The following is a 21,636-nucleotide window of genomic DNA, read 5'->3' on the forward strand; positions in this document are numbered from 1 at the left end:
CCACAGGTTACACATAACAGCTCAAGGAAAAAAGACTAGAGGAAAATAATGCAAATTCAACACCAAGATCAACACAGTTCTATCTTGTATATATTACTAAATACAAACCATGTGGTTTGTTAACTGAATACTTCATAAATTTTTTTTTAATTTAAAAAAATAAACATACAATAGAGTATTATACTTAAGGAGGGTGTCTTTGAAATCAAACCCAACCTAAATTGGACTTTCAACCCTATCACTTCTCAGCTAAATGAACTGATCTTCAGTGATATGTTTAATCTGTCTCTTAGCCTCAGTTTCTTCATCAGGGAAACGGGTGTTTAAAAACAGTTATTTCATATATGTGGTCTGAAAATCAGACAGTTCCTTAAAATAGCTGTGACAATTTTAAGTGCTTAAAAAAAAAAAAAAAAAAGCCCACTTTGGAAACCAAGTAAGGATAGAAGTGAAATTCCTTTTTCACAGTATTACCAAGGAACATTTAATAAAAAGGAGACTTTATTTCTTAAACTTTTAAAAAAAATTATTTATTTATTTTGAGAGAGACACGAGAGAGCAAGAGAGCAGGAATCCCAAGCAGGCTCTGAACTGTCAGCCTAGAGCGAGAAGCAGGGCTCGAACTCACTAACCATGAGATCATGACCTGAGCCAAAATCAAGACTTGAATGCTCAACCGACAAAGCCACTTTGAAGCCCCGGAAGCTTTATTTTCAATAGGTTGAGACAACAGGGCCTTAAAGCTCTTTCAGAAATTCAGGATTACAAAGAATTGATCATTTTGTACAAAATAAAAAGTTTTATCATGTATACTGCCACCCTCACCCATGTCACCCCTTCCCCATGCCAGATATAAATAAATGTATTTTTATTTTAAGTAGGCTCCATGTCCAAGTGGAGGTTGAACTCACAACCCTGAGATTAATTATCTTAAGAGTCATGTGCTCTACTGGCTGAGCTAGCCAGGTGTCCCCTAACTCTAGGTAAAAATCAAAATACAGAGGTGCTGCGTGGCTCAGTAGGTTAGGCGTCCGACTTCGGCTCGGTTCATGGGTTCGAGCCCGGCGTCGGGCTCTGTGCTGACAGTGAGCTCAGAGCCTGGATCCTGTTTCGGATTCTGTATCTCCCTCTCTCTCTGACCCTCCCCTGCTCGCACTGTTTCTCTCTCTCTCTCTTTCTTCTCTCAGAAATAAATAAAACATAAAAAAAAATCAAAATACGAAATGAAATAAACCAAACATTTCTCAGTAATGAATAAGGCCATACACCCTTTACCTTATTTGGCAGTCTTCTAAAGCTAGACCTTATCTTAAGCATTTTTCCAGGACAAAACACAAGCAAGCTATCCTTCCCTCTTAACTTCACTCTGACCTGAGATTACATGGTAAACTAATTTTTTAATTGGGCTTTTTGTTTTGTTTCGACTTAGTGCTATGACACAGAGTCACTACATATTTTAATCGGCAAGATCCCAATTTTCAAAGACAATATAAATGCAATTAAGTATATATGATACATAAATGGAAGAATCTTTTATGTGTAAACCATTACAAATTAGAAGCATAGCTTCTAATTTAAGATTAGAAGAAAATACACATTCATATTAAATAAGTTATTTCTTTCAACATCCTCCTCTATACTAAAGTCAAAAAAAGTTACCCTGATGACCTTGAAAACCAGGCTATCACATAATTATCAGTAATAACCTGTATTTGTATTTTAGTTTTCTAAATGTGGATTCTCATTCATAACTGTGGCTCAGGTCTCTGCCTGGAGACAAAGCAGTCTAAGAGGACTTAGTCTAAGATGATTAATGTTTTTACTTAGGATATAATTTTAGTTAAAAACCATCCATCCCAAATTTGGATCTTACCTGTGCATCAATATCAATGGCAGGGTAGATAGGAAGCATGGCTGAAGGAGAGATGATAGGACTTGGAGTTGGAGTCTGAGGTTGGGAAATGGAAGCAGCAATACTGTGGGTAGGAGTGTTTGACATTGCAGATGCTCTTCCACTGACTGCTGTTGAACAAAATAACTGCACTTAATAAGGATGAAACACTGTTAGGTAACAGTAAGAAATAACTATTAGAAAGTATTTAAAGATTTCTTAAAACAAAATGTCTATAGGTAGACTGCCACAGCACTAGTAACTCATTTTTCTGGTTATTTCTGACGTTGGACAACAGTCCATAAATAAAAGATATATTGAAAATAACCCATTTTCTAAATAATAATCCATGTGAAAACCAAATTCCCCTCTTATAGTATGTAATCATAAAACCTCAATTCAAAATAACCCTGAAAACATTTTCTTATTAAGTAAAATTGAATATAAATGCAAATGGATAGTTGCCCATTATAGCTCCTTAATGAGAAAACAAATAAAAGGTAAAATAGTCAAGTTCAGACGGAGAAAAATGTGAGTTTTAACCTGCCAATGTCACAACTTATATTCCAGTGAAAGTAGTTATCACTGGGGAGAACCTCACTACCGAATCATTTAAAACACTTCCTATTCTTTTACTAACTGCAGACTGGGGCGTGGTAATATTCTGAATGGTTGCCCTCCATAGGACCGTATAGTAAAATATAAAAATTTGATCCTCACACAAAATATAGTTTCCCACATGTAGAATTATTCTGAGGGGGTTAAAATGCCCACCAATCAATCCAGCAATCACACTGACGAGGACAAAATTAAAAGATTAAGGTAGAAATAAATGTATGCACACAATCATCCTTCAAATATAGATTATTGTTAGTTCTAAGTATAATTTTCCCATGAGATTTATTGATGTGGGAGGACTCCAAAGGTGGTGGCAATTGAGGGTATTTATATTCCCTTTTGGATTCACTTCTGGAACTGATAAGTGAACATCAATCCTTTCCTCCCCTCTCCCCTACTAAAAATGTTATAGCACTGAAGTGTGGGCATAAATCTTTGAATGGTCAACAGTAATGTGGATGTTTGTTACCAACATACTTATCAACTACATCAGACAGAAAACAATCATGATTCACAACTGCATCTGAAACCAGGCAAAAGAGGTTATGATCCTACCAAGAATAAAACTGCAATTGACCTTATTATAACAATTATAAACATGATTGTCAATTAAGAAATCTATTTTACATGAAATCCTTGGTTCAGGCACAAACATACACTATACATTATAGCAACACACATTCTATAATTATACATTTTTAAGTCCACTTAAAAGCTAAAGAAAAAAACAAGGAAACAAAACAAAACAAAACACTGTTTGAATCCTTAGGGATCCATATAAATAGAAAAGGGAATGTTTTAATATATTAAGTTGATCATCTAATATCCTTGATACTGTCATTCAATATTAATAGTTTTTTATGTTAAGAAAAAAAACAGGTTAACTTAAATGTACATATTCTAGATATAAAATCTCAAAACCATATAAAATCTATGGCTCTTAAAATAGATTCCATAATCTCTGATTGGACTGATTTTCACAAATGAAAATGATAAATACAAAAATCAGCTTAAACAGAATGAACACCAATCTGTTCAAAGAACTAATTTTTATTTCACAATACTAAAAAAAGTCTAGGCTTTATTGTTAAATGACTATATTGTCATTTCCATTTTAATTGGACTAAGTTCTTTTAAAGAACTAACTAAAATTACTTTTCTTATTTTGGGCCAAATTGTTCTTAACACCTCATCTAAAAGGAGAGGAAAAATCAATTCCCTCATTTCATTTCATTTGGGGTACTTACAAAATTGATTTATTAGAACTAAATACCTGACTGTCATTCATTCATTCCCTACAGGTAAAAGTAACAAATTGTAAATATGCAGGTACCTGAAGGAACTCTGGTACAGATCTTTACATGTGGTACTTCATTTTAGGGTTTGATTTTAGAGAAGGAGAACCAGATGCTCTAGAAGAGTTTTAACATTAGGTAAGGAAAGAAAGAACTTGAAAGGCAAGGTGTTAAGACTGGTTAAACAGGGAACTGATTTTGCTTTGACAAGTACAGAGAACAGGGAAGACAGAAGATTAGGGCCAGCCAAGTATTTGAGAAAAAGAGACTGAGTTTTACAAGAGAAGTCTAATAAATGGGAATAAAGAACAGGTTTATTTAGGTTCTTTAAAGAATAAAGAATAGGTATGCTGAAGTGGGGAAGGAAGACTGCACCTAATGAGGTTATAAAATATTAAGAAACCCCAAGAAAGAAATGGAAATGACCATTAGTCAACTGAAAGAACAAATACTACCATAGAAGTTGCCTAAAGGAAAGTCTTAGAAGTGAGTGCATTAGTATATGTATATGTTTATGCATGTGCACATGCAGGATGCCAAGGATGGAGTGACTGCAGGCAGGTAAGCGGCTGGATGTTTTTAATCCTGTTCTTCCTGTTGGTCATCTCTCTCCTCTCCCCATATAAATGGGCATAATAAAGAGGTAAAGTATTTTTATAATAGGAAGTATTTGTCCTATTTCCTAAAAAGTTATGTGCTTTTGAAATTTCTTTATGTGAAAACACCTGGAACACAAAGGCAGAATTTAATTGTTTTTGTTTGGAAAATCAATTAACAGAAAAACTACTTTATAAACCTCTGATAATTCTGATCAGTATAAAAACTGTACAACTGGCAAATCAAGATTGATAACTATGCCCAAGAACATCGTGTAAATTCTGAAGCATATCAAAAATTCTTTTAAATATCCACCGGTAGGAATGTCCATTCTTCATTTAATTGGATACGTCAACACTTAACTTGATACATTTTTTGGCAGTTCAACCAACATAGTAAAAAGAAGACCATTATGACCTACATTAATGGCCAGGTAAGTAATATCAAATTTTGGACTTCTGGCTACTGTGCTCCAATTTTCCTAAGGTAATAATGGTTCTTCAACTGTATTTCCAATTATTATAACCAGGTAATGGTGATTAATAGCAATTTTTCAAATCTATAGAAAAACTGTACATATAATTTTCATAAGATACTAAGATTTCTTTCATTGTATTCCCAATTGTTATAACCAGCTAATGGTAATTAATAATTTTTAAATCTATAAAAAAATTTTGTATTTATCACTATAAGAATCTTTATAGTTCTTACTAATGATTAATAGCATTTTTTCCAAGGTGGCTATTGCACCCTCTAAGATTAGCAGAGAACTTCATTCCACATTATTATTGCTGGGGTGATACTAAAAAAAAGAACTGGGAAACTTCAGGGCAATTTGTAAGAATAAAATCTGTCTCATTAGCTTGTGTCTTAGTTTCTGAATGTTAGCTAAATATCTCAACACTATATATACAATTTAACTTTCTTTTAAAAGATGAAAGACAGATGATATATAATCTCATCATACTATATAATGCTGCCAAAACAGTTTCAAAATTAGAAAAACTCAATCATATATATTTTAAGTATAGGCCAAAGAATTAAAAAGGGGGAAGAGAACAAATAAACACTATCATCAAGTTTCAAATATTTGCTGCCTTTGTTTTCACCTTTTCCTTCCTTTTCAAATTTTATCTTTTTCTTAAACGAAGAAAATTATCCTTCGCAGTATAGCATTCCTATGGCTGATAATCCTATAGAATCTTATTCTACTACTTTGTTACAGAACTCACAAAAACTAAGTACCAAAAACTAGAATCAATGAAACAACCTTCTAAAGGATTTCTTCTTGCAATGAAACTAATTATAACNACATGAAAGATATTTATGGTAATGTCAGGGGACCACACCTTCCCGTAATACAATTAGAAAGAGACTGCACAGTAACATTCACAGGGGATAAAATCACTGACATACATCAAACCCTATTTGGTTTGGTACTTTATTATCGTTGTAAAGGTGTTAAAAAAATTTTGTTTTAATATCCATCAGATTTGAAGTCTGATCCATTAGGATATAAGGTATTTCTGTTCACAAATAAGCTTCCTGATGTGTCCTACTAGTTTTGCACTTCAACTTCTATCAATTTCCCAGTTTATTGGTGTGAATACAGAAGCACAAAAGCCTAAATTCAATCTTAGTATTCTGAACTTAAAGAGAAAAAACAAAATCAAAAACAAAAACTCAAACATCAACCCCACTACTGAAAAAACCTAGATCCCCAACCTACCCTGCTAAGCCAAAAAGTTTCAGTCACTTGTATTGCATGAGCTAATCTTTAATTCGACCTGTATCCGTCTGAGAACTTCTGAGATTGAACTAAAACTTTTAAGGATATACATGGGTCAAGAGTCCAAAAATAGTTCTCAAGTTGGGTAACGGCAAAAAAATTCTGGCACACTCTTACTCGCCTTAACCAAATCATATTTGATACCTGCTCATAACAATATAAACCCACCTGCCATGATGTCATCCAGCGTGTCATTGAGGGTCTGAGCAGGGCTGGCTACCATTAACCCTTGTTGTGTTTCTGTCAGAATTCCTTGCCCCAGCCCTGCCAACTGTGCTTGGCCCAGTACTGGCTGTCCAACTATCACTCCTTGCAGTTCTGTAAGATTTGCGATGGACCCTGGAGGCAAGGGACCTGCCGCCAGAGGCAAAGCTTGAGGCATGGCCAGAGGCTGGATTGGTGCAAAACCCATCTGAGCAGCAGTCTGCTGGGGTTCATCTTTAAGCAAAACGGGATCCACTTGCTGTAACCGTGCATAGTCTCCCTCGGAAAGCTGTTCTCCAACCCCAACAGGAGTTAGTAGTCCCAGATGTTGGCAAGACTGTTGCTGCTGCTGCTGAAGTTGAATTCTTTGAGCTTTAACCTCTAGATACTGCTTTTTTAGCTGCTGCTGAGTTTTCAGTTGTAACTCTCGTTCTACTTTCTGTAGTTCCTCCAAAATCTTTTGTTTCTTCTGAATTTGTTCCTCCCTTGTTTTGTTCAGCTCCTCGATCTTCTCCTTGGTAAGTTGGTCAGCGTGAGCCAGTTCCAAGGACTGCAGCTGTGCATTCTTTTCTATGGCTTCTTTTATCCTCTGTTCCAGTTCTGTTAACTTTCCCTGAGCCTCTTCTACAATGCTCTCTGGAGACTGATTGGTGATGTAACCCTGTACATCCTGGCTGTTTGCTGGCAAATGGCTGCTGGACTTTTGTTTAGAAGCAGCTGTGTGAAAAAGAAACCCCCTCAGAAGTGCACATGAATGGCATCCTCATTACAGAGTTACTGTTGGGAGGTTTAGTGCCAACAGTTATGCACCAAGTTATCATATCCACAGAAGGTGAAAATGCACTGTTAAGAAGTTTAAAAACAAATCCACCTTCTTTATCATAAATATAAAATGTATGTATTTTATGTGCATAGAGAAATCTTTGGAAAATTAATTTTAAAAATATCACACGGCTAAAATCAGACAATAGAGGGATGCAGGTCTGTGAGATCTAACTGGTGCAATTAAAGTTAAATCTAAGGCTATGTGTAGATACTTCATCTGGTCATATATATGTAAAAACTATCATAAGAACAGAAAAATAATGCTAGATTATTAAGATGTAGGGAAAACTTAGACCTCTAAGTCAAGGATTTTTCACATTTGATAGTCTATGCCTTTTAAACACACACACATACACACAAAGAGTACCCAAACCACTGAGAAGTACCGGGAAATTTAAATCCAACTAAAATTTGTCTTTGTTAGGGGGCCTATCATCTTCAAGACTGATAAAGGCAAGATATAAATTCACATATTCACACAGCTACCTGGCCAGTAGAGAACTGGGATTCAGTTTCCCTGGAAGAAAAGATGCTGGACTACGCCATCCACTGTATCTTCTGACAGCCAGGTGAATAAACAGATCTGGCTATGGGTATAGCAATCAGTTGTTTGCTACACCAACTGAAAAAGGTGCCAAGGCTCTAGACTGGTAGTAGTGACTATAAAGAGCTGGTGGAAATACTTAGTATTCTTGTTGGTAAAATAATATAGGTAGCCAAAAACCAAAAAATTAAAATCGCACTGGTTCTTCAGGTGAAACTTTTTAAAAAGAAAAAGTGATTCAAACTGGTAGCTGTAATGTTTTGGGACATAACTTAAAACATGCATGGTATAACATCCACAAGTCAAATATGGACCTCAGAATTCTAGAGAAACAAACAAGCATATCTGAAGTAACTTTCAATTATTGACTGAGAAAGGTAGCCCAGATAAAAATCTGTATTAAACCAGTTACTTTAAAATGTAGTTTAATTTTGATCTAACATGTTAATTTTATGCCTTACATCACTACAGAAATTTAAGTAATTTACAAAAATATCACCCGACTACACCCAGCCTAACATTTTAGCACAAACAGAAATGACCAGTTATTACAAGAAATCATGGATAATCAGAACTTCATCAGAGATGAGCATCTGAATTTCTCCTGCTAATGCTGATAATTCTAGCATAAATCAGTGCTATTAATTATTATCTCACAATAACAGGCCTTTTTCACTAGTAAAAATTTTTTTTGTTATGTCAATTTAGTAAAATTCACTTCTTGTGGAAAAATAATTATAAACGGCTAGGTTTTTCAGTAATCTTATCATTTTTACCTGGATAACATGTACAAAACAGTCTTCAGAAGTATAACTGACCTTTATTCCTGATGGGAAGAGTAGTGGCAACATTGGCAGGTGGTTTGTCAGGCTCCTGAGGTGGGACAACCATGGGCAGTGCTTGAACTGGTACACGAGGAGCCTACGACAAAGGAAACCAATTATATCTCTGCTTTTCCTACACACTCCATTAAATAACATGCTTTAAGTTAAGAATAAGTTACAAAGACTTTTTCAAAATATTTGTAATATGGCATTATTATCAGACACTGACATACTTACTCAAAATATGTTGGTACCAAATTGTTTTCCAAAACATTTTTTAACTTACTTTGAATTCAAATGGTTATTCTTGCCATAGTAAGAAAGCAAAGCAAAATCACATCAATCTATAATCTGAATATTAAGCCAGATTGTATCATTACTATTTCAACTGCATACCTTTAAAGAGAACTACATATTATAACAAACTACAGTCAAAGCTGTTTATACGGGAACTATGAGCCAAAGGAGGACAACAAAGATATAATATAAAATGTTTTCATTTTGAATCTTACCCTATTTAAATCGTGGGACGGGGGGGTTAACTGAGTGACATCTGGTGGAGGGGCTGAAAGCAAATTATTAGGATAGTCCAAAAGATAGCAAACAACACTTGTATGGCCACCTTTTGCTGCTTCTATCAACATAGTCGAGCCATCCTAAGGGTGGACATGGAAGGAGAAAAATTTTTAAAAAATAAGTTAATTTACAGACCATTAAGGATGATAAAGCCAACAGGCCCCAGCACATTCAAATCATAGGTTTAGAAAGAACACTTTCCTCTAATAAAACAGAAGAAAATGAATATGCTTAGAATGGCATTATAAATGGAACTGGTAGATGGTATTTTGTAATGTTCAAGAGTGAAGAATTAATTCACAATGCTACACAAAACATTTGAGTTACATACTTTTAAACGATGAGTAGGATCTGCCCCATGAGCTAAAAGTAGTTCTACCACTGCCAGATGACCCCCTGCACAAGCCAGGGACAGTACAGTATGGTCATTATTAGCTGTGGTTCTATTCACATTCGCTCCTAAAACAGACAAGACATGGGAAATCATGTTAGGAGATTGCTGTTTCTTAAATTATTGTAAATTTCAAAATCAGAAAGAATAAAGAGAATAGCATAATGAATATCTATATACCCATTACCCAGCTTCAAGGATTATAAACACACAGCCAATTTCATTTCACATAAACCCATTATCAATTCTCCTCTCCCATCTTGAATTACTTTAAAGCAAATCCCAGATAAACATAATTTCATCCATGAATATTTTAGTATGCACTGGTAGAAGGATAAATGTATGTATTACTCCTAATGTAATTACTGTTTTAAGAAAGTAAAACAAAATTGTACCTACATTTAAAGTTCTTCCTTAAAAAAAAAAAAAATGACTAAACACCAATAAAAGTAAATTGCAATGCGCTTTATGGGCTAACCATGTAAAGAAAATTAATAAATAGAAAGCAATAGTTCTATTGACTTCTTTCACTCGGAAATATCTGAGCATGAAAACAGGTACACTACCCCTCCAGTATGAATTCATCTCTGATTTAGAGCAGTGTGCTAGGCAATGTGGGAAATGGAAAAAAAATAGAGAAGAAAATGGAATCAGATTAATTAAAATTTATCAAAAAGAGAGGACAGGGATTATGTAAATAATTCCATTATTGAGAATACTATGGTATAAACATACATCACAAATAAGTATTCAAATTGCCTAAAATAATTTGACCAGTAAGTTATTTCTGACTTAGTTTCTTTTGCTATTAACAATTAGAAACTTGAGTATTTTTGCTAAGAAGGAAATGGTATATATTACCTTTTTAATTGTACATGGCTTGTATAGTCTTTCTTTTATCAACACTGAATCAAAAGCAAAATCTTTCATATCCTATACTTAAGAATATGATGAAATCTGTGGTGCACCTGGGGGGCTCAGTCAGTTAAGGATCTGACTCTTGAGTTTGGCTCAGGTCATGATCTCAGGTTTCGTGGGATCAATCCCTGCATAGGGTTCTGTGCTGACAGCATGGAGACTGCTTGGGATTCAATGTCTCCCTCTTTCTCTCTGCCCCTGTCCCTCTCACACAGTTGTGCACATACAATTTCTCAAAAGTAAATAAATAGACATTAAAAAAAAAAAAGAGTATGACAAATTCTGCATACAAAACTATTTCAACTTGAACTTATAAACACCTTACAAATAATTTAAAGGAAGTAATAATATGATAGTCATTTAAAATGGTTTTTGATACTCAAAGTAGAATTACTGACCATAGATGAAAATCTTCACATATGTTTCATTTGTCATGATTTGTCACATTTCAATTTTGAATATGTTTTGTGCTGTATTTATGACCATTTCTCTATATTTTACAAAGAAGAAAGCTTAGGCCCAAGGATATGTAAAGTAGAAAAGTGACTTGCCTTAAAGTAACTCAGTGGCATAAACATCATAAAAATCCAGGTTTCAAGATATATTATTATATAAACAGAATTGACTTTAAGTTATCTAAACCCTCAAAGTTTTACATAGAGAAATTTCTCCTTATATAAGTGTTTCTCAACAAGGGTGGTACTCAGTATGACAATCCTTCATAGTTTGGAACTATGGAACTGTTTGGAGATGCTCTATGCACTGCAGGATGTTTATCAACCACCCACTCACAAAAATCTCAGTAGCATCCCTCCACCAGTCATACCCAAAATTTGTTCTTTACCTCTCAATCTCTAAATATCCAAGGGCAAGGAATAGACACCTTTGGGGGAAAAAACTACTGCTTACCCAAACCTACCTTTACTAATTAAGAACTGAACAGTACAAACATGACCAGCTCTTGCAGCTTTCATTAAAGGAGTCCTTCCACCTTCGGATTCATGTTCCTATTTAAAAAACATGGACTTAATTGATATTTAATTGCTAGTGAAATCAAAAGGAAAAAGAACTGGACTAATTTCTAAATCTGAATATATTAAGTATCATGCTTTGATAGGGAATACATTTTTAAATTTTAAAAATCTCAAATTAGAAACATGTTTTACAGCTATAATTTAAGAACTGAAACTATATTCATGTGATTGTGACGCCCTCATCTAAATCCATCTGGGTAATTTTTCCTTCTTTCTCTACTAAAAGGACTGGGGAACTTGAACAGTGAATGGCACTCTAGCAGAGCCCTTCTCCAATCAGCATTATTAGCACTATCCTCATCCACTCCAAGCGATTTTCCTTTTGTAACCTTGCATCCTCCCTGTATGAATTTTGACAAGTACATCCCCTTTTTTTATGGACCTCCTATTAAATCCATGTTATCTTATATGAAAACAACAAGGCTAGTGATTTAGTATCTCAAACCCACCAACTCTAAGATACTACTAGAGATTTCTGGGTTTCAAAAGGATGGAGAATGTATTGTATTCTCCTGATTGCTGGGTAACTGAGAATATATATATATATTAACACACATCCGATGAACAACTTTTGAGTCTTTTCTTAAGCCATACTCTAAGTTGTTTGAATTGCAATTAACTAAGCAAGATACATTGTTATGTTTCAGCTACTGTGGTAAACACTAGAAACGTAGTTCTTAAGCTGAAGAAGCTCAAAATCTAATATTGAAGAAATAGGCTCACAACTACAGTCTAACATGCCATAAGGGCTTCATGAGCTGTACTAACATAAACAGAACTGAAAAAGACCACAACAGTAATTCGATTCCACTCTTTCCTTCCATAAATTAGGAAAGAGAAGTTAAAGTTTGCAAAACTAGTTAATGAAGGAGTCTGTTTCTGCTTGCCTGTGAATTTTTGTCATAAACTATGAACTTCTACAAAAATACACATTTGCTTGTTAATCTCAGCTCCATGAACATATGGGTACTTAAGTTTTAACTACCTTTCATGTCTCACTTCTACTTCCTCACACGTTCAACTGGAAGACTATTTCCCCCCCACACGTTTGCTTTTCCTTCCCTGTCAGGCTGTCCTCACACTATATCTTCCAAAAGGGTTATCTCCTTTGTCACAACATTTTCACATCCACCTTTCTAAACCTTAATCAGCCCAAAATATAATTTCTCAGATGATGTCTTTACCTTCTGAGCTTCTTTATTATCTATACTTTTGTTGTAACACTTCTTCATACATACTGCACCTTACAATGAACTCAGTCTTTCATCCTTCTTACTAAGTTGTAAATTGAGGGGAAAAGACTACTTACTTATTAAATACTTATCTTCTAAAATTACCTAAGTATCTAAGAAAAACTTCACATTAATATATCTAATACAAAATTTCCCTTTTATCGGGGTAAGGGAAATCAACTGTATAACCCAGCTAAAAAGAAAAATAATGGCCACGAAACAATGTAGAAAAAAAAATGACCAAATGAGACAAAAAGTGGCAAAAAGGCCAACAGAAAATTAGAAGAAATGCCTTTTATCTGTAATCTCCACTGAACTTTTAATTAATATGTCTTGGTTTTAAGTATTAGGACTTAAAAAGTGACATAGCTTACCAGATCTGCTCCCGCCTGAAGTAGGACATCTGCTACATCAGTATGACCATTTTCACAGGCATATGTTAGTGCTGTATCCCCTGTTGCTGTCGTTGCATGAACATTAGCTCCTGTAGTAGTAGTAAACAATACAGACTTAATAAAAGAATCACAGGACATAAATGATGGACATAGAAACTTCTTCTACATAAGCCATATCTCTTCAAATTAGATAAAACAGCCTTATCCATTTCTAGAAATAAAGAATAACTGTCAGCATCTTTAAAAGCAAAAAATAAAAAATTTAGAATTAGATGATTGCTTGAAATTAAAGCTACAGATACTTCAAACAGAAACAAGGTAAATTACTTGTAAAGAATATACACAACAGTCTACCACAACTTTTCACCACATTTTTAAATATACATTCAGTGTTATCATAACCAAAAAAGTTACTTTATTATAACATTTTTACTTGGATTAATCATGTAAAAAACTCTTTCCAAATGCAAAAATGCCTACCTGCAGCTAGTAAGTATTTAACTAACTCCAAATGACCCTCTTGAGCAGCTTCCATTAAAGGGGTAGAACACCCTAGTTCTATATCAGCTCCTGCCTTTATTAGAAAGTCTGCCACTTCCAGAAAGCCTCCACAGCAAGCCAGAGTCAAGGCAGTTTCTTGAGTTTCTTCTGTCTGTGCATTGATATTTGCTCCTAGGATGAAAATTCTCATTATTTTAAGAAAGTCCAGAGATAAGCAAGACATGATTGTTTACTAATAAACTATACTTCAAAAATGAATGTTTGTATTATTTTACTAAATAATATAGTGCTTCTCCCCTGAGAGTCAGTAGGAATAAAGAAAAAATTATTAAAAATACATCCACAAGTCCACATTTGGTGCACACAGCTGGAATAAAATTTATTCAGCCAGAAGGTACATAAGTGTGCCAAGTGATAAAAGGACTTAGGAATATAAACTACAGTCCCATGTTATAAAGATTCAAGATGATGATGATGAAAGCTAATATTTAATACACTATTACTCTTTACCAGGTAATATTTGAAAGCATTTTACATGGTCTTATTAGCACCACTTTATAGCTAAGGAAATTGAGGTGCATTAAATTACCCAAGGTCACAACAACATTACCAGTATCACTACTATCACTGTCACCATACCTAATACTGAATAGGCACTATATGAACACAGTGTTCCAAAAGCTTTATATATGCATATATAAACACATATGTACGGATATGTGTACATATATATGTATATATAAACTTTCACAGCAACCCTATAGATGACAAAATTCAGACACAGAAGGTAAGAAACTTGTGATTCAAACCTAAGAAGTGTGCTAAATACCTCTGCTTTTAAAGTTATTGCCTGTGTTTTTTTAATGTGCCATTCTTCTTAAATTTGTCCAAACAAAAACCTTACTACTAAAATAGATATAAAACTTGACTACAAATAAATACTGAGATAAGAGATTACGTCTAAACTAAAGGTATCTTAATACCGCAAAGTAGCCGTTTCACTTTTCCCAAAAGAAAAGCTCACTGTGTGAGGATACTTTGAGAGTTTCTTATAAATACATTCTCACGGTCTCCTCAAGTTGGTCCTTATGGTAGGATTTCCCGTACTATGTTCCATGAAACACTAGATATATCAAATATTTATTAATAGGTACTCTGCCCCAAGAGGAATTCTCTCAATATACCACTTTGAGAAATGTCAAATCTCATATACGCCCCTACATAATCTACACCCCTACCTCACCCAGTTTTGTTTTTATTCACAAAGCACATGACACCTGAAAGTTCTACTAAAGAAGTCTATTTGACTTTGTTTAGCACAGTATGGAAGCTATTTTCAAAGCAAATACCTTATTGTTTTTGTGACAACATCTTGTTACACACCTGCTAAAAAGATGAAATACAGAAACCCAAGTTTTGTAATATTATAATCTTACGTTTTACACATTTTTGGTTTACTGTTTACACTGGTATGGTTACCTTGGCCTAGGAGTAATGCCACCATTTCTTCATGCCCTTCACGAGCTGCCTCCATCAGTGGTGTATAACCTTCATCATTGACTTCTTCCAGGCTAGCTCCTCTTTCAATAAGTAAAGCCGCAAGTTCCACATGCCCACCACATGCAGCCAAAGTCAACGGTGACTCAAATGAATCAGCAGGCATGTTTACTTGGGCACCACTGTCAAGCAGTAACCTAGCTACTTCAACATGGCCATCCTAATTACAATGCAATTAAAAAAATTAAATCAGCACCATTAAACACAATTGTTAAAAATATGAAGACTTCTCAATTATTGTACAATGAAGGTTTACTGATAGTCAAATAAGAATAACAAATCTACACTTAACAGTTGAAAAATCAAGTATTAAGACCTATCTGTATTTCTGTGGCATAGACAAGGAAATAGATTGAGGCTATGAAACATGTAGAAAAATAATACTTTCCTTCAATCATGAAGCTTATTAACCATTAGAGAAAAAAAGACATTAAGTACATGAAACAGAAGACTACTATGAAATAACATCAGCACTTTATGTTATTTATTTAAATGCTAAACAGATTAAGTTTAGAAAGGGAAAGTACAATTTTCGTCAAAACCTTGAAGAGAAGCAAATTTTTGATTAGGTAGGAAAAAATTGCAGTATTTTTTGGAGAATGCAGAGAATTGTAGATAATGTGTTAGGGGAAAGGGGACACAATATATACATGGTACTTCCTTTTGTTGTTCAACATTCAAATGCCAGTGAAAATTAAAAGAAAAAGGAGAGTTCTCTCTTACTATTTTCTGTTCCCTTTGCTGGTCTCCCTTTCCTACAGCTTTCCTAACTATTGACAACTCCAAGGCTCTTTAATTTTTTTTATCTCTAATATAAATTTTCCTTATATATATTACCTCACAGACATTTCATCTTCTTTTGTACACATCACACCCATTTTTACCTCTGTGCTTGCCATACTACACAACTTTAATGCTCCATTACAAAGGTTATTTTGCGTTCCTTCGGCTCAGAATTTTCTACCTCTATCTGTAGAGGTACACTTTCCTACATTTTCTTTAAAGTCCAGTTTAAAACCCCAATCTCTTAGCAAGCTTCAAAATGTCTGGCCACTACCAATATCTTTCATCTACTTATAACACTTCTAGTACATACTGATTACATCTACAGAATGCTCTATTTGAATTTCTTAATATACATACTTTCTAACCTAGGGGTGGTTACAAGGATGTTTTAAGTTCCTTATCATGGGGATAGTATTGATGTATTTTAAAAACATTCTATTATTTAATCCTCACAACAACTCAAGAGAAGGATATTATCCTAATTTTAACAGATGGACACTTAAGACCTTTAAAGAAGACTCGTGTTTCTTCCTACTAAAGGAACTATTAGCATGGAAATTAAAAAAACAAAGATAACTCAGGTTTTAATTAACTATCTAATATTTTAAAAAATTAGTAATTAAAATTTAACATCCTTTCAATAATCATTCTCTGAAGGGAAGCTAAGAAACTTAAATTCATTTGGTGCCTTTTTCCATCCTTGCCATGCTTTTCTCTTAAGTTTGTCTATGTTATTCTGATCCATTTCTGTGCCACAAATCCTATACCAAGATAAAGAAGTTTAAAAGTACTATTATTACCTGTTTCTAAGTACAATCTCTAAAAAGAAAGTTCTTACAAAAGGAATTAAAAAGCTCAGAAAAGACCATTCATATAGGGGGAATTATGTTACACAAATAATACTCTAATTTCAAATTTTTCAGGAATAAAATTTTTGGTTTGATGTAACTGCTATGCTTAGTGTTATATGCATACTTGTGGTTTACATTCTTCTTAATATCCTTGCACCGACTTTTTAAATAGTTGCTTTTTGTACCAACTATGTAAAACCAGCATAGTTATATGAGACTAAGAAAATAAAAGTAGTGCTGTAAAGCTCCAGAAAGCATCTTTAATAGAAGTTAATGGCATACAACTGGCTCTGAACACTAGTCATAATTCAGATAGCTGAGGTTCTACTCTACAATAAACCTACAGTAAACAAATCTTTGAACTCAAGGATAAGGTGCCCATCATATGCTAGCACTGTCTTTATGAAATATACAGATACATTTCATGTATGTATTTCACCAGTCTTACCATGCAAGCCTCCATAAGAGCAGTATGCATTTCATCTGTTTTATGCTCTTGATCTGCTCCTGCTTCCAAAAGAAATCGCACCATTTCTAGGTGTCCTAAACCAAAAATGTGTAAGATTATTATATTTTATTATTCCAAAAACTATAGGAAAAAATTACAGTATTTTAAAAGGTTATATTTAACTTATAGTAATAAATTTATAAACATAATACTAAAGTCAGCTACAAATCACCCTCAACAGTCTCACGTAAATTATACAAGTGATTCTTGCTCTTCTACTCCTTACCCCATTGCCGCTACCACAATCCACGCTGCAAGTTAAGTAAAGATATTGAAATCTAAAACCCAGAATATCCCTTCTATAACCTTTTAAGAGCTGAGGCATACTATATTTATTTATGCCCAGGAACAAATTAGCTTTTGTGAATTAGTTGCCTGGGATAACAATAATTGCAGCTATTTCTATGAGGAAATGTGTTTTAAGTTTCAATTACTAACTCAAATTTTTTAAGAACAATCTGCTTTTAAGTTGGGAACTGCATATATAAAATAATAGTTTTGAAACCACACCATTTAATTTACACCTATTCATTTATTTAGATATAATCACTCACACACACACTCATACACTTTTATTTGTATTTATGTAGCTTCAAATAAACCATATGCTTCAGTTCAAATAAAGGTATCTCATGAGTAGTTAAAAAGACAACGACTTCAGACACTATGCAAGTTAACAGTAGAAAAATGACTAATATTTTTCCAACTTTGTTTGGAAAGAGTTGCAGTTAATTCTCAATTGATTAGGACTAAGAGGAAGGAGTGGATGATAAAATCAGAAACACTTAAAACTTCAGTGAGTAACTGTAGCATCTGCCAGATCTTGTTTTTGCTACCTACTTACCTCCCTCCCTTTCCTGTCATTCTCCCTTCCCAAAGATCCACAACAACATGTTCAGTCTCAGCCTGAGTTCTATCCCTTCCCCATCTCCTCCTTGTCAATCTATGTCCTAGAAGACCTCACCCGAAATAAGAGGAAAGGGAGAGGGTTCATGGATCCTTGTAAGTAGAAAAGATGTTCTCCACCAGCTTAGTTCTATATCCAGCTTCTAATTAAAGCCTGTAAGCCCCAACCTCAGATGCCCTTTGGAAAGCAGGGTGGGGCTACCAGCAAAGGATAGAGGGAAGAGTAGTTATATGTAGCCCCGTCTCAAAGCTCTTCTGGCCAGCTGGGACTAAATAGTAAAAACAGCCAGTTCTGGGTTCAAAAGTATTTGTGAAAAGGGGAGAGAACCACCCAATCATCAACCTGCCCTGGAGAGGCTGTCCCAAGGCTTAATTCTTCTCCTCCCAAAGAACAGAAGCCTCTTCCTAATTACCAAACAGTACTAGGGAAGTTAAGGGATCTCAGCTGTGTTTCCTAACGATACTTACCTGAAGCTCTGTTAACACCAATCAAAAGCACTTTAGATAGAGCATATTTTCACATTTAACTTATATTTTAGTCATATATGTTTTTAAGGATTATTTTAATCATTGTTTTTAAAGGAAAGTTTTCCAAAATACCTCACACAACCTTGGCCACTCTAAAATAGAATGAAACAAAACAACCTGAGGGCCCTAGGGTAGGGCAATCAAGGGCTGCGTTGTAAAATTTAAGGAAGTGTTCCCTCACAAGTTTGGTGAGTGAAGTAATTCAGCCATTGAGAGTAAGTGCCTCCTTAAACTTTGTTCCTTGCCTTGTAAGACTTGTTTCTTGATACTTAATAGTCAATTTTATCACTTATATTATGATACAAAGATGACACAACTGCAGATGATATAAAAGTAGACATAAAATTTGCTTTTTTAAAAAGTTCCTTAGTTAATAGCCATTTTATCTGTCAAAAAGGTAGCATTTGAGAAGTATGTGGTTCTGTGATTATGTTTTTAGAATCTAGAATCTAGAGCAATAAACTAAAGACCAAGCCACTTCCCAGACAATTGTCTTGCCCACTCAAAGGAGGGTATTTTTCTGTATTATCAATATTTTCAGATTGACTGACATCATTTAAAATATCATATACTCTTTTTATATACATATACATATATATGTATGGGTAGGTGTTTTTCTCACTTTCAACCAGCTCTTTCTTCTAACTTTATGAAATGTGTTGCCGATCCTCTAGAACTGTTTAGAATTCAAACTCCCTTCACACTACTTTTCATTTCTCAAATCTCCTATCTCTTCAATTTTTCTCCTTTTTTTTAGTATCATGAGAAATAGCTTAAGCTCCTTCCTATTATTAGATCATTCTACCTACTTTCATTTTATTTACTTTTAAATTTACAGGCTAAATACTTCTGGAGTCAATAGGATTCTTTTGTGTGAACCACGAAAAATATTCTGACACAAAAACCATTAAAAAGTACAGGGCATAATTAAAACTAAATAACCATTTCGGACAAAACAGCTGAATTGTTTAACAGTCATTTTTCACTGACATATAATATTTATAATATTAAGTCTATATTTTAAAATTTTACATATTTCACTTTGAAACACTTTACATTAATTACATACTATATTCTATAACCGTCTCTTAATTTGCTTTTTAATTTAAAAACTATATTCTATAAAATAACTGTCATTTCATGTGTTTAAAAATTTTGTTTTAAAAAATGTTTTATACTGTACCTTTGTAACAAGCTAATGTAAGGGCACTCTCTTTAAATTCATTGGAATGCGTATTAATGCCAGCCCCATTTTCTAGCAGCAATCTGGCCACTTCCACATGTCCAGCACTTCCAGCTTCCATAAGAGGAGTATGACCATTTTCATTATGGTCCTCGATACTAGCACCGGATTCCAAGAGCACCTTTACAACATCTACATAGCCTCCAGCACAAGCGTATGTAAGGGCTGTATTGCCTATTTTAATAAAGAAAAACAAAAAGACATTAACATAAAATACCAAAATAAAAAGATCCTCATTTAGCATCAAGAAGAAAACTGAAATGGGAGACTATAATTTTAAGAGATTTAGATAATATATATCATTCTTTTCCCATTGCCTTTTATCTTACTGAAATCAACTTCCAATTTTCTGTTTAATATCAGGGTCAAATACATGTGGAAAATAGATATACTTACCACAGCTGTAGAGTTATCAAAGGACTGAGCAATTCCGAAACTTTAACTTTTTATGTAAGAAAAAAGTTATGTTCATTTTAACTTTAATTAGAGAAATGTTTCACATGCTTTATTTTGGGAGGACTGTAATTATTCATCATATATAGGTACATCTCATACTTTTCCTTTTAATCATACATATTTGAGTTTACTACACATTTAAATATCAGTTAACTGATCAAAGCTATAGTAATTTCAAAAACATTCCCTCTTGATGATAAAAATCTCCCATATTACAGGAAAAAATAAATAAAACTTCTGGGTAAAGTAAGAATTTCTACAACCCCTTGCAACCAGAACTTTTAAGATCATGAAAATTATTTAAAATACTTAACAAATTTGAAAATCTTACATGAAGATCCACAAAATAGATTTTCATTTAATTTTAGAAGTTTTATATTAATCCATCCATGCCCGAGTTTGAAAAATATTAAATTAGTTTAAACTAAAGTCATGTCTTTGTAGGACACAATGTTTTCCTAATTTTTTTTCCCTATAGGCCACAACTTAATAACGTTAGGCAATGATAGACCTGTCTTTTGTTAAACCTGGACTGGAAAACTGTAGCCCATTTCCAAGAGGGTAGTCCTTCTAAATGGGCCAGTGTTTAATTTAATCTAAAAGAACCTTCAAAGACCAAGTAATCATCCTCATACACAAAAGAGAAATTTTATTCAAAAGATATTCTATACTTTAAATCTAATGCATAGACTTAGGAAATGTGTAGCACCTCATATTTAGAGCACTGCAAAAGCTTTACTAATGAGGATTTTCACGTAAAATAGTTACCACCAAAAGGTGCTAATATTTAACAACACTGAAAAAAGAAATAAGAATAACCTGTTGAAGACTGTGCATTGACATCGGCTTTATGAGCTAGCAGCAACTTCACAATTTTGACATGTCCTCCATTAGCAGCAGCCATTAAAGGTGTAATGTCACCTTTGATTCCCCTATCTTCCACATTTGCATGCATTGCCAACAAAACCTTATGAAAGAAAAAGTATAAATTATATTAGAAAATGATATATTCACCAAAACATGGAACATATTTACATTAAAGCCTACCTAGTCATTTATAGTAAAAGAGCCTATAATCACAAAGTGTGTCTAACAATGAGCCTAATGGTTGAGTTTATTATTTCTTGTCTAAGTAGGCCAGATTAAACAAAAACAAAAACAAAAACA

At 33.8% G+C, this 21,636-nt stretch overlaps 1 protein-coding gene across 4 annotated transcripts in view; it reads right to left on the reverse strand.

Moving 5' to 3' along the window:
- ANKRD17 (ankyrin repeat domain 17) overlaps positions 1-21,636 on the reverse strand; it is a 127,793-nt gene that overhangs the window by 52,205 nt on the left and 53,952 nt on the right. Inside the window, exons 5-16 of one of the 4 annotated variants that reach the window (XM_077750254.1) lie at positions 21,289-21,436; positions 19,954-20,187; positions 17,277-17,371; positions 15,114-15,351; positions 13,614-13,805; positions 13,113-13,222; positions 11,392-11,479; positions 9,495-9,622; positions 9,100-9,243; positions 8,582-8,684; positions 6,359-7,111; positions 1,874-2,019 (exon numbers count right to left, since the gene is read on the reverse strand). In XM_077750254.1, coding sequence (XP_077606380.1) covers positions 1,874-2,019; positions 6,359-7,111; positions 8,582-8,684; positions 9,100-9,243; positions 9,495-9,622; positions 11,392-11,479; positions 13,113-13,222; positions 13,614-13,805; positions 15,114-15,351; positions 17,277-17,371; positions 19,954-20,187; positions 21,289-21,436 — 2,379 coding nt within the window. Of the gene's footprint in view, positions 1-1,873; positions 2,023-6,358; positions 7,112-8,581; positions 8,685-9,099; positions 9,244-9,494; positions 9,623-11,391; positions 11,480-13,112; positions 13,223-13,613; positions 13,806-15,113; positions 15,352-17,276; positions 17,372-19,953; positions 20,188-21,288; positions 21,437-21,636 lie in introns of all 4 variants that reach the window. The other 3 variants (XM_077750246.1, XM_077750272.1, XM_077750263.1) reach the window with 3 other exon arrangements.

The sequence above is a fragment of the Crocuta crocuta genome, unplaced genomic scaffold (assembly GCF_008692635.1).
Source record: "Crocuta crocuta isolate KB4526 unplaced genomic scaffold, BGI_CrCroc_1.0 scaffold1, whole genome shotgun sequence".
Lineage (NCBI taxonomy): Eukaryota > Metazoa > Chordata > Mammalia > Carnivora > Hyaenidae > Crocuta > Crocuta crocuta.